The sequence below is a fragment of the Marmota monax genome, unplaced genomic scaffold (genome assembly GCF_021218885.2).
Source record: "Marmota monax isolate L192 unplaced genomic scaffold, Marmota_monax_Labrador192_F-V1.1 WCK01_AAM20220418_F8-fsc00012, whole genome shotgun sequence".
Classification (NCBI taxonomy): domain Eukaryota; kingdom Metazoa; phylum Chordata; class Mammalia; order Rodentia; family Sciuridae; genus Marmota; species Marmota monax.
In genome coordinates this window covers 8,793,323-8,806,921 of record NW_026695227.1, presented here as the reverse complement: position 1 = coordinate 8,806,921, position 13,599 = coordinate 8,793,323, and the positions used below count along the sequence as shown (strand labels likewise).

The window sequence follows — 13,599 nt, the reverse complement described above, 5'->3', positions numbered from 1 at the left end:
GGTAAATTACCCCTAGATGACATATTCTAATGGCATTGGATAAAGTAAAATCATAAGCTTAATTAGCAACACAGCAAAGCTCAGAAAAAAGAAATTTTCCCTAAGAAATTGCAAAAATTTGAAGCAATAATAAAAGATCAATAAGCTGTCACTAGGTTTTGTTACTTTTGATCTAAGAGCACAGGGCCAAATTGATCAAATTTGATAAGTCACTACTTCATGCCAAACATTTTTGCTAAATAATGGGGATCTGAACTCATCGGAAAAGTACAAGAATACATAAAACAACAATAACATCATTAATATGACGTTATGACTTTATTTGACCTGTGGATTTTAATAGTAGTAATCATAATGATGTATAACCACTATGTCGCTAAATACTTCCAATAAATCACACCATTTAGTTTCTGCTTTAAAAGAGGCACACATCATGATTGTTCTCCTTCAGTCCAAGACAGTCCTTCTAACATGGGCATTCACCATGGTTCATTCAAGTGACTCCTTTCTACAGGAAGCAATCTGATTTTCACTTGGCCCAGCTAACGACCTGGCACAGTATTAGGTGTTAAAGAAGTAGCCACACAGGTATGAAAACGGAAGGGCAAAGCTTGTCCATTTCTCAAACTCATGCTCCCAATTTTCAACACAGATATCTCTTAAACCATTGAGAACTGCAAATTTGTAGATGGTAAGCTCTATTTCCTATTTTTCTTTCTTAATTGATATCCATAATAAAAACTGAGAAATTAAAAACTGCACATAATACTTTTGAAAAGTTTCAGCCTAGAAAAACTTAGTATTCATCCTTGGATATGAGAATTAATTTGAAAACCACTCAAGTCATGTCACAAAAGATTGATTTGCAGTAAATTTGGACTTTTCAACTTATTGTATATGTCCTTTTACATATCAATTTAAAACATGCAAAGGAATGCATCATTATAAAAATAAGGGTTTTATATGCAAAAATGTTTAGGCATTGACACAATATGCATCCATTGGGAATCTCAATGGATTCAAAGCCATGAAATCACCCATAATAATTCCAATAAAATGCAAGAATATGTAGAAAAATCATAACCTATAGATCAAAATAATAAACACAAACATTGTGGTATTAGGTGAACTTTTGAATTATCTTATAAATTATATCTCCCATAACTCGGTAAAAGTGTATTTCATCTAAAACACAATTTATCTGTGCTAGTTAATACTATCACCAACATTAGAAACAACCTACAGTATTTACTGAATAACTACAGTGACAAAGGCACTAACAGTGCTCTAGACCAACAGTTTCCAAACATTTTTTACTAAAAAATTCTGTTCATCTACATTTTGTATAAAAACCTAAAGTGGAAGCCACATAAAAGTGGAACAAGGGTGTGGGGCAAATTCCCTGAAAAGGTTATGAGGTATCATGATTTTCCACAGAAAAAGAATTTATGTCTTACATCAAATTGGTGAGGAGAGAATCAGTACTCACCTCAGAAGTAATATATATCCAGGTATGCCACCTAGGGATAAAGTATAGGAGGTGATGACAGAAATTACAAGGAAATACAGAAACATTCTGGGACATCCATTATCTTTTTGACATCTGCCCACCACGCCTGAAGAATTTCCTGATTTAAAGGTTGCCATTCCCACACAGGTACAGTTATAAAATATCTGCAATACAATACAGGAAAGTCCAATTATTGAGGAAATAATGAAATAAAATCAATGATATTTATTTTAAAAGATTCTATGGTGTAGTATAAATTCATTATATAAAAATGGAAAAAATAGTCTTTTTTATGTGTTAAAGTATATTGCACAAGGGGAAATCCCTAGAGATATGATATTTCAATATCAAAGAGCAGATGGTTAGTCTAAAAAGTACAAATCTTGCAGAACAATCAAGAAAATTTTACTAGATCCAACCGCACCTGACCTCCTTTACTACCACTTCCAGGTCTAAGTCACATTATTTCTTGCTCTGATTATTGCAGTGGTCTCTTTGTGGTCAACCTGTTTCTACTCTTATTCAGCTATAGTCTGTTTTCCACATACTAACCAAAGTAAATCTTTTAAAAAGTGGCACTTGGGTTGCATCAACATCTTCAACCTTTCAGTGGTTGCCATTATACATTTACATGAAATCCCAAATCTTTATAGTTGTTTACACATTCTCCATCATGTTGATCAATGCCCTCCCTGCTCTCCTGTTTTGACCACACATATGGCCCTTGCCCCTGATACCCCCCTCCCCAATATGGAAAGTTCCTTATTGCCTCATGGCCTTGCTATTTCCTCTATCAACATAGTTCCTCTCCAAAAAACTACATGGATGGTACCCTCATTTCAGGTTTCTGTTCAGATACTTAACTAGTGAGCATTTCTACAATCACTTATTCAAAATAGCACCCCCCATCACTCCATCTTCTCAGCCTAACTTATTTTTTTCACGATGCCTATCCGGATATCACCTACTTGTTTTTCTATTGTTAAACATTATTTCCCCATTAGAATACAATCTTGATACAGACAGACACTGCTTTGTTATCAATAGACACCCAGTTGGCCCTTTGTTTTAGATATTTGATAAAAATTGTTAAATAAATGTGCATATTGGGGGAATTTATGTTGGTTGTTAGGAAAAAAATCATAAAATTTCAACTGAAGTTTGACTGAAGAGAGACAACTTTTTAAATCCTTCAATAGTTTATTTCTGTAAAAATCATTTGTAAAATTTCATTTCATTGTATGTATATGTTCTTAAATATATATCATATATATTTATAATTAGTTGTCATTTTTATCACAGAAGAGTTTGTGATTTTTTGATAAAGAATTAAAATAAAGCTGACATTTCCTTTTCTAGGAAGAGTAGCAATACAGTTTTTGTTGTTGTTAAGTTGAAAATGTTTGAGAAACTGGGTGTGGTGGCACACGCCTATAATCCCAGAGGCTCAAGGTGAGGCTGAGGCAGGAGGATGGTGAGTTCAAACCCAGCCTCAGCAATGGAGAGGCATTAAGCAACTCAGTGAGACCCTGTCTCTAAATAAAATATAAAATAAGGCTGAGATGTGGCTCAGTGGGCAAATGTCCCTGAGTTCAATCCCCAGTACCAAAAAAGGTGTGGGGGGAGAGAAAATGTTTGAATTGTGACTCCTAACACTCATTAGATGTGTAATACTAGTTCCTTGTATCTCAGTGTCTCAATTCTCACATGAAGAAAATATATAAAATACCCAATTACTTGAAGACCAAAGATTTAAATGTAATTTTGTTTTTAAAAGCACCTATCTTATGCTGTGGTGTGTAATGGGTACTCAAGTTAAGAAAAACTTTTATGCAGTTCTGGGCAAAAGAGTAGTAGCTGGAAGGAACAAATGGAAAGGAAATAGAAGAGAAGATGATGGTGAAAATTCAAATTTCAGACAGGTCAAAGTCTTATTCACTGTTGCAAGAGGCCAATCCTTTCTGATTTGAATAAAATGCCAAAACAACAGAAAAATAATCTGGAAAAAAAAACAACAAACTTTATCTGCATGTGCATTTATCTAAGCATTTCTATTCAGCTGATAAGCTTATACATGTGGTCCACCCTCAACCCTTTAACACTGCAGATTTCATTAGTCACAAGTGGTCTGACACAATGAGTGTAAGGAAGATCCCATGTTTTGGCAGGAATGTAAACGTGTTTACAAGGGTCACTTAAGATTAAAGAGCATAATATCCTTCACAATTGGTTTTTATTATGAACCAAATGCTTGTCCTAAATTCTCATACTGAAATATTAATGCCCAGTGTGATGGTATTTAGATGGAAGGCCTTTGGGAGGGAATTGGGTCATGAGGTCATAGCCCTCATAAGAGACATCTTGCCCTCCCTCTCTGCCAGCTGAGGGAAGAAGGAGAAGATAACCAGGAAGCTAACCCTCTTAAGGCACCTGATCTGCTGGCACCTTCATTTTGAACTTCCTAGGCTCTAGAACTATGAAAAATGTTTGTTGTTTCAGCCACCCAGTCCATGGTGTATTTGTTATAGCAGTCTGTACTAACAGAGACAGCTTCTTACTGAGATTTCCAGTTCATATCTCTCTTCTATAATGTAGAAACCCTCCATTCTATCCCACCTATCCTTTTCATTACCACACAGATTTCCTTATCTCAGAACTTTCCGCAACTATCAGCCTTCTAAAATAATCATCTCCTGGACCCCTGGGCCAGCACCTCTTGACATAGACTGCCTACTACAGGCTTCTATTTGTCATGCCCCTAAAATCTCCAAGGACTATTGGTCTTTGGGTAAGGAAACTTGATATAATCATAAGATGGGGACTTCATTATTCATGACTAATACTCCTTCTAAGCAAAATGAGAGAAATAGACTACTCTCTGTTTACTTTAGATCTACTAGGAATGGTGATGAATTTCCTATTTTCACACGAAAGAGAAAGGGAAAGGTAAGAGCCAGAGCTCCTATTAGTGTGATCTGCTGCTGGGTCCCTGAAGGTAGGGTAGTTCTACAGAATAACAGGCTTTTGGGCATATATTGTGGGGGAGGAGGTTCTTACAACACTCTTTCCAGTCCTGTTGGAGGCTTGACAACCAGCAAGACAAGCTGATGCATATGTGATTCCATTTTCACCACACATAGGTTCCCATTTTGTCTCTGAACATTTGCATCTTGAGTTGCAATCTGAAAAGAGAGCTCGTTCATGATAAGAGACAGGTTTGGTTCTGAAAAGAAATGCAACAGCATAAGTCATTACCTCTTAGCAGGCAGCACCCTAATATTTTCAAAAGTCAATGTTCTTGAGAGACATGCATGATAGTGCTAACAAAGTTGCCTTTTGGAAACACAGTTGTCATCAGAAATGCTAGTGTCTGATACTTAATGAGTTGACTACTACCCAGCTTCCTCTTGAAAGTTATCTTGAAAGCTTACAAATTCACACAATGCCCACTTTTTAGCTCCAGTTTCCTGCCTCTGGGATCCTCTAATGTGTTTATATGCAAAAGTGCAGGAACATGACTACAAGGGAGGAAAGTAAACTTCTAGAACCATTTATGACCCAATTTCATTGCACTTCAGGTGTGTGTGGGTGGGGGTTTGTCTTTCATGAGTTTCTGAATATCAAAAGAATGAACAGTTCTAATGATAAGATGTCAGAAAAAAAACAGCCAAACAGTTAGCATCCAGCACACTTTCAGCGTTTGTAGGAGCTACCCATCTACTTGTTGATGTCTTACCAACAATGCATTTTAAGGTCACCTGTCCTTCCTCCTGTATATTCTCCACAGTATGGATCTCTTCCATGTCTGATATCATTCTTGCTTACTGATTACACATGTTATATCAATAAATTATCTGATCATTTAGTCCTAAAATTTTATTTGAAACCTCTTAAATTTTAGCTTTCAGAAGATGGAAGATGGCTATAAGTACGAATAAAACAATGTTTACCCTCAAGGTGCTGGCTGTTTTGTATGGTTATTTTGCATATTGATTGGTTTCTCTCTTTTCTTTCCCTTCCTTTTGTTCTATTCTATTCTCTCATATTCTCCCTTCATCTCTATCAGAATTCCCCCTCCCTCAATTTTCCTCATGCCAGGTGGTCTAACACTTTAACTCTTTCTCTTTTGCACTATTTGTAGCCCTCTATTCTTCTCAAAGGACACTATAGCAATGGTAACCACTTATATCTGCTCCCTATGTTACACCCATTGGGTCTTTATAATTCACCTTTTCCTCTTCCATTTTGAATTTATTTATGTCTTTGCCCATCCCTACCCTTGTTTTTTTTTTTTAAACAAAGATATTTGAGGGACTTATATGAACAAATAACACACTGGAATGTATATTCAATGAGGGTAAGATCCATTTGTTTTATTCGCTCCTTCATCTCTAGTCAAGAATTCCTTGCACATGGTAGGCTAAGAAATAAGAATTATAGGAAGTCAATCATTATAGAAAAACTGTATTTTATTTTGGAGAAGGAATCAGTCATTTGGCCTCAATTCCATGGCCCTCAAACTGCTATGGATTTGATCATCTAAAAATCACTCCAAAGAGTGAAAGGGTATTCAGGACCCCTGGAAAGCCCTACAGGAATATTCAATCCTATTTTCTTCCATAAAGTATTAACTATTAGCTGAGGCTGTTAGTATCTGAAACTATTAAAATTAGTCTTTGAAAGTAAAAAATCAGGCCACTATGAATACTATGGGGCTGAGACTGTGGAAGGTTGGAACTGGAAAGAAATTTAAAGTAATTTAGGCCAGCCTCTCATTTGACAGATGGAAGGTCTGGTCCAAAGTGTGTAGGTAACTTGCTCAAAAATCACATCATTTTTTGGTGACAAACCTGGAAGTAGAACATTGCCAGGCGCCTTGGTTCTAGGTTTTTATCTCACATCAGGGTTACTCTCATTATTTCAGAAGAATGGTTTCTGTTATTCCCACATCTAAAGCTTGTCTACAGTGTTTTTTCAAGTGTCCATAATCAAAATTTTCTTTTGGAACAAAGCATTGTGGGGCAATTCATGGGAAGCATTATTTTATATTACTGAAAATAAGTTTAAATTTACACCTAAGGAAGAAATTAATCACATACAAATTTTATGAAAAAAGTGTTGACAGGGGAGTTGTAATTCAATATTTTAATTATAAGAAGACTTTTAACAAATATGCCAAAATGTTTAAATACTAATGAAATTTTTCTTTCAAAACATTTATGCTGAAAGGTGAAAGATTTTCCCAGTGATATTGCCATTTCTTTTGGCTGCTTCCAATAGCAAAATAATTCTCAAAAGTTAAGTATTTTCCATTATTGTTGATATTGTAAAACATGTGGAAAGCAATTTCAAAAGAGGAGTTTCAAAATGTTTTAAACAATTACCTTATTGCAATGCAATGCTACTATGGTCTTTCAAAGTGACTGCTTTGAAAAGGCTAATTCTCAAAGAATATACTACCTTTTATTTCTTTAAAAATATATAATCTTTTCCAAGCACAGGGGTGAACATTTTTTATCCCAGCAACCTGGAAGGCTGAGGCAGGATGATCACAAGTTCAAAGCCAGCCTCGGCAAGTTATCCAGGCTCTAAGAAACTTAGCGAGACTTTGTCTCAAAAAACAAACAAACAAAATCTAAAAAGGCTAGGGACGCAGCTCAGTCGTTAAGCACTCCTGGGTTCAATCCCAGATACCAAAATCGCCATCATTGGCAGTAGCAGCATAACCATCTTACCATAATCTTTGATTATGTAAATATACTTTCAATGTAAACCTCAACAGCTATTGAGGTTGCTATCTGTTTATGTTTGCTTATAACTTAGAAAAATATGTTCTTGTAGAAATTACACTAGACTTTGAGTCATGCATGTATTCAAATTCAAGATTTACCATTGACAGACTTTAATTTGGGGAAAATAGTTACAAAGATAACAAAAATAAGCTTATAAAGATGTTTGGAGGATACAAGTGAGAAAATAAAAGTTAGCATGTTTTGTAAAGTAAAAAATATTAATTTGTCTCCCACTGTCCATCTACCCTAAGGATCATAGGGACTGTTAAAGATGACACAGGATTTCTACTCTATCCAGAATCTTCTTGCAATTTAATATGTACAACATTCTTAATCTATGTTGTTGATTACCAAGGTGACAATTTACCCAGTTGAGTCTAACAATACTACTGTAAGAACTCCAAGAAGACATAATTTATGGACTTCAAACTGTTTTTCCTGAACATTTTGAATGGTAAAAAGTAAAACTTGTGCTCAGTCAACAGAAGAAACCAGTTCAATGAAGGCAACAGAAGTCAGAGCATAAAGACAAGACAGATAAGCATGGAAGAAGGAGTAGGAAGAGAGCTGGAGAGCAAGAAGCAAGAGGCCCAAACAGACAGGTTTAGAATAGTGCCCAGAGTGCTTGCCTTGGGCCCCTGGCAAAGGTTCAGGTAGTCAGGCAGATATAATCCAGGAGGTCGGCCTGGTCCATCAAAGGGGCCCAAAAATATTTTTAAACAAATAATGTAAAGATGGGTGAAATAATAAAGGAAGTCACCTCTGGGAACTTGTGTTAAGAATCAGAGTGATGGGAAGGACCCATAAAGAAAATGGTGAAATAGGAACCACAAGATCTTGCCTTGTATTAAGAGAGTCAGACTCTGGAGACTAAGCAATCTATTCACCCACCATGGATGACAGTGGTACAATAAATATAAATAGTAAATATTCTTCTGATCCACTGTAAGACACCTAGCTGTTGTGGGAATCACTACAGTAGGGACAAATATTGTCTCCTGAAATTCCCTGTGATTTGAGTTCAACAGAGACCATAGAGGATGGCAGAGAGACCAGTCTAGTTACCCAAATTCCCTAAGGGAGGAAAAACAATTGCTTCCAATGGAACACTTACTTTGTGTCAGACGAGTACTAACCACTTTGGTCTACAAGATCTTACTAGGCCTTAGAAAATCTTAACAGGAAATTATTATTTTTATTTTAAAACTGGGGAAATGGAAGCTGGACTGGTTTAAATAATCCATAAAACATCACTCCATTAAGAACAGGCAGAAACAAGATTCAATGTCTGTATTTCCACTATCAGATTGTGTTATTTATCAGGTTGATTTTCTAATGCAAGGTGTGGATTTGACATCTTTTATGTTTCCATAAGATATTCAAATATAAAGGAAATGACAAAATTTTGGTGACAGCAACAAAACAAAAACAAAAGTTTTAAAGTATCACGAGTTATTCCATGATAAAGCAATAATTCCTTTTCCATAGTTGTGATACTTAAAAGTAAAATTACCTTATTTTAAAACTCTAATAAACAAATCAATCTCCTCAAATTGTATGATGAAGAAACATACCCTTGGTAGGAGATGGTCAGTCCAGCCACATCAGAATTTTCACAGCCCAGAGCAAAGAGGGAAAGGAAGAAAAGGTAACCAAAGACAGATGATCCCAAGTAGAGTTTTGCAGCTCCACATACACTGATTCTGAACTTTTTCATGACTATTCCCCCAGAGAATATTCCAAGGGCCACTGCAGGTATGTTGATGAGCCCTGAGGGGAACGAGGAAAATATGTTATTCTGTGAATCTCCAAGAAATCTAAGTGTACTCACATAGATCTCCCAAAAAATTATACCAAAAAAAAAGAGAGAAATATTTCCTGATGTAATATTAGACTGTTTTGTCAGTTTAACTTATAGAAATATTCAGTCACTATCATTTACTAACATGTATCAAGAGTTTTTCATGAAAGTCATGGAGTCAGAGTCTCAGAACTCTTCCTGGTATAATGTTTAACATGGAATAGTAAATGAATAAGTACTGAAATCAATAAATTGATTAATCAATAAATCTATGAATTGATGTCTTTCTGGTCTAACCCCAGAGTTAGCAGTTACAGTCAGGTGGCAAGTATGTGACCATTAATGCTCCTTAAGGTTGTACATAAAAAAATAATAGACACATGGAAAGTAGGGAATTGAAAAAACAGAAGTATTGGTTTCCATTTTCTGGCCCAACAAAATTTATGTATTTATTTTTGTCCAGCTTCTTAGCCCCTTGGTCTGGTCTCCTTTCCAGTAACAACAAGAACACCATATATTTATTTACTTATAATGTATAGTCCACTTAGCTAAGCATTTACTCTTCACTACAAGAGTAGGCATACTATTATCTTCACTCAGAGAGCAGTTTGTTCACTGTCATAGTTAGCAACTGGTAAAGCTAGCTTTGGAAGCAGGGAGTCCAAAGTCAAGGTCCAGGCTTTCTATGACTAGAATATACCACCTAGCCTTCAAGGGATTTGGAAGATAGTGTCCTTGATAAATAGTAAGCAACCTCACTTAGTTATCAAATAAATGTGGGTTAAAATCAACTCTAGGAAGAGGTCCCACAGAGTGGTGGAGAGCTTGAACCCTGGGAACCCCACTGCTTGGGTTTGGATCTCATTCTGCCACTTCATAGCTGTGCAACTGCAGGTCATTCTCTGAATGTCTCTAAACATGTCTCCTCACCTGTAATGTGGAGTGACTACTTGAGCATCCATTATTTGAATGGGACTGAAGTAGTTTAGATTTTTTTGTTTTTATTTTTTCAGATTTTGGAATATCTGCCAATACATAATGACACATCTTAGTGATGGGACTCGATTCTAAACAAGAAATTCATTTATGTTTCATATACACCTTATACACATAGTCTGGAGGTCATTTTATATAATACTTTAGATGTGCCTGAACTTGTAACTGTGACAGATGCTTAAGGTCAGGCATGGAATTTTTCACTTGTGGCTTCATGTCAGCATTTTGAGTTTGGAACGCTCAACCTTTACATGTTGTTAAGGTAATGAATTGAAATTATTCATGAAAGGTTCTTAACACAATATCTGGCACAATTAAAATTAACTTCTATCAGGTTTACAGAGATGTATTGGAAGTAGAATAAAGAATGGAATCTCTGTGCTGGGAAAGACTTGGGAAAAGAGGCTCTTTGGTACCCTGTTGGTTAGACTATAAAAGGTATAACAACAGAGAACAATTTGGCACTCAACAGTAAACAACTTCTCTGCTAATTAGAATTCATTTCTCATACTGTATATCAGTCAACCCTGATGCCCACATTATTTTCAGGTTTTGAGACAATAATTTTTTTTTCAAAATACTAAGAAAAGTTGAAACTTGTATAAATTTTAGCCATCAGACAGGTACAACTACAAACTCAGCATTTGCTGTGATAAACAATCATCTCAAATTCTCAAGCCTCTGACTCACAACCCAGGATGAAATAGTTAAGTGAAAATAAAACACTGACATCTAGTGTTTTATTTTTAATGAGCAACGAGCAAATTTCCTTTCTTCCTTCCTTCCACCTACCTTCTTTTGTTCTTTCTTTCTAAATTGTATGTTCAGCCTCTTAACTAAGTTTTATAGAACCCCAAATATCAAATATATAATTATTATTAGTTTACTATTATATGACTTTATTTTAAAAATGCATTCATCACATGTGGATAGATATTAACACAAGGGTAATTTGTTCCATCCCTTTTGAGATGAGTACGGGCTATGTGAACTAACATTAAAGTGATCATATTAGAAAGCCGCCAAGCTTGAAGGGGGGGGGCATGATCACGCAATTGGAGAACTGATATTTGTGGGTGTGGCAAATGAGAGTATTCCAGAACCCCAAAGTGACAAAAGTCAGCTAAAAGGCACTTGATTAGTATCTTAAAAACAAAACAGATAATAGAAAATAATTAAATAGAAGCAGTTACTCATGAGCCAAGTTACTTAACACTAATATTTTATCCTAATTTTTAAAATGTGAATGTGCAGATAGAAACAGCTAGCTCTCCCTCTGTCCCAGGTTCCATTTCCTCTGGAGCTAAGTGATGTACCATGATTTTTAAACAAAAAACTTATTCATCATTATGCACACGCTAAGGTGTGTCCTGCCATTGCAATCCCTGGGGAGAAGATGGTCTTCTTCATTTTCCTTTTTCTTTTTCATGATTGACTTAGATGGGGTTTGGGAAAACATAATTCTAAAATGTTTCTTCAGGTAAAATGGTCAATAATAATATGAAACAATAATGTTAAAGCAAAAAAAAGTTTAGTAATCGAACCTTTTATCATCTAGAATTTTGGAGAGTAATCCAAATTTGAAGGGTTGATTAATTTAGTATCTGCTAAGTGCCCATTATCAGGGATCATTACAGGAAAATTATATCTCTAAAAGTACAAAATATGCTTTCCTCTCTCAGAGATAGATATATGAAGAGGTTTTTTGTTTCATTTTATTTTTTTCTTTTAATATTAGAGATTGAACCCTGGGGCACTCAACTACCGAGCCACATCCTCAGCCCTTTTTAAATTTTTTTTTTAAATTTAGAGACAGTGTCTCACTAAGTTGCTTAGAGCCTCACTTAGTTGCTGAGGCTGGCTTTCAGCTTGTGATCCTCTGGCCTCAGCCTCCTACATTGCTGAGATTACAGACATGTGCCACCGTGCCAGCCATAAAAAGATTTTTAAAATTTTTTTTGTGAAAAATGAATTATTTTTAATCATTGAGTATAATAAAATAACATGTCATAAGAAATAGAGTATATTTTGTGCCTTGAAACAGTAAGATTAAATGATATATTCATGAACTAAAGGAATAATCTAAGTTTTAAAGGTATCCAGTTACTTCCAGTTGCTCACTTACATGAAGACTCTGGCTCTTCTTCATTCATTTCTTTAAGCTTTTCTTGGTCCTTAAATTTCTTTCTCATTACTGATTGTACTGAAGTGCCAGAATTCAAACCCTTTAAATAACTGTAATGGCAGGAGTCAGAAAAATCCTTTGACTCTGAGCAAATATAAGCTTTGGTTTTTGGTGAATACTCTTTAACCTAATGTAAATACCCATTTTATATAATCCTAGAAACTGTTCATGAAAAATGGCCAGAGGTGTGATGTCTCAGCTAAACTTGAAACACAAATATCCAGCATTAACAATGTCTTAATAAAGTACACAGTAGGTCTATGTGATTCTATTTCTTCAAAAACTGCAAGCAATTCTTTCTGGGTCACACACTCACAGTTATAAATAATTCTTGCTACACAGTTTTGCCACAGACTAAGTATTTTACTCTACTGGATTTTTTATACTTATTTTTAAAGTTCATCTAAAATACCTTAAGTTACCTTCAGTCTAAATATTGAAACAATCTATGATTACTAAAGTTAGCAATATGCATGTGAGACAGTAACCATGGGAAATTATGAAGGACAGCACACCAATAACAAAGTTGGCTTTGGAGGAAGACTGTCCATACTGCTGCTCGATGTACTTTGGTTTATATGTTACCATGCCAAAGAGAGAATTGAACTGAATGGTGCTTGCACACAAATATAAGAAGTACACTGGGTTTCCAAAAAGAGTCTTCAGCGATGGAAGGAAATCTGTAAGACAAATAACATGAAATAATTAAAAACAGTGTCACCCTTGGTAGAAGACAGAAATGTAGCAGCAGGATGTAGATAGCTGGGTCCCTGTGACATAGTGCTCAGGAGCATTCAATGTGGTGCACAAACATGTCATATGTACACATCTGGACTCCAATCTGGCCAGGTTCGATTCAGACATAGACAGTTGCTTCTGCAAGCATGTAAGACAGACTGTTAGAGCTGTACATCAGCTAGGAACCCTGATGAGGGTTAAATCCTATGGGAATGAGAATAACCTCTCATTGTCCAAATAAGAGTCACAGGTGTTTTTTGGTCTTTAGTCTTCAAATGGGGATCACAATCACAAGAAAAGAAATATGGATACTACCTTCACTTCACACATGTATTCAGAATTAGAAAGGAGCTTAGGCATTCTCTTTTCTTCCTATTATGCAGCCAACCAGTTGGAAACTGAAGAATTTCTATAGTGTGAATACAATATTCCCTAAGGGAAATGAGGAAGGGGAGGATTTGTTGGTCACCCATTTCCATGAAGGGAATTCACTAGGCCTTTTTGCCTGCTCCACACTGATTCCTTTGATGGCTAGTGGGAGACATGCATTGGTACACATTTCTCAAATGGATGGCTC

The 13,599-nt window shown here is 35.6% G+C and overlaps 1 protein-coding gene across 2 annotated transcripts in view; it reads right to left on the bottom strand.

Annotated features, from left to right (window-relative positions):
* The window catches only part of Slco1c1 (solute carrier organic anion transporter family member 1C1), a 47,783-nt gene that overhangs the window by 11,237 nt on the left and 22,947 nt on the right, over positions 1 to 13,599 (bottom strand). For both annotated transcript variants that reach the window (XM_058576177.1, XM_058576176.1), the window contains exons 9-12: positions 12,800 to 12,964; positions 8,877 to 9,072; positions 4,568 to 4,733; positions 1,490 to 1,674 (exon numbers count right to left, since the gene is read on the bottom strand). In XM_058576177.1, the coding sequence (XP_058432160.1) occupies positions 1,490 to 1,674; positions 4,568 to 4,733; positions 8,877 to 9,072; positions 12,800 to 12,964 (712 nt within the window). The remainder of the gene's footprint in view (positions 1 to 1,489; positions 1,675 to 4,567; positions 4,734 to 8,876; positions 9,073 to 12,799; positions 12,965 to 13,599) is intronic.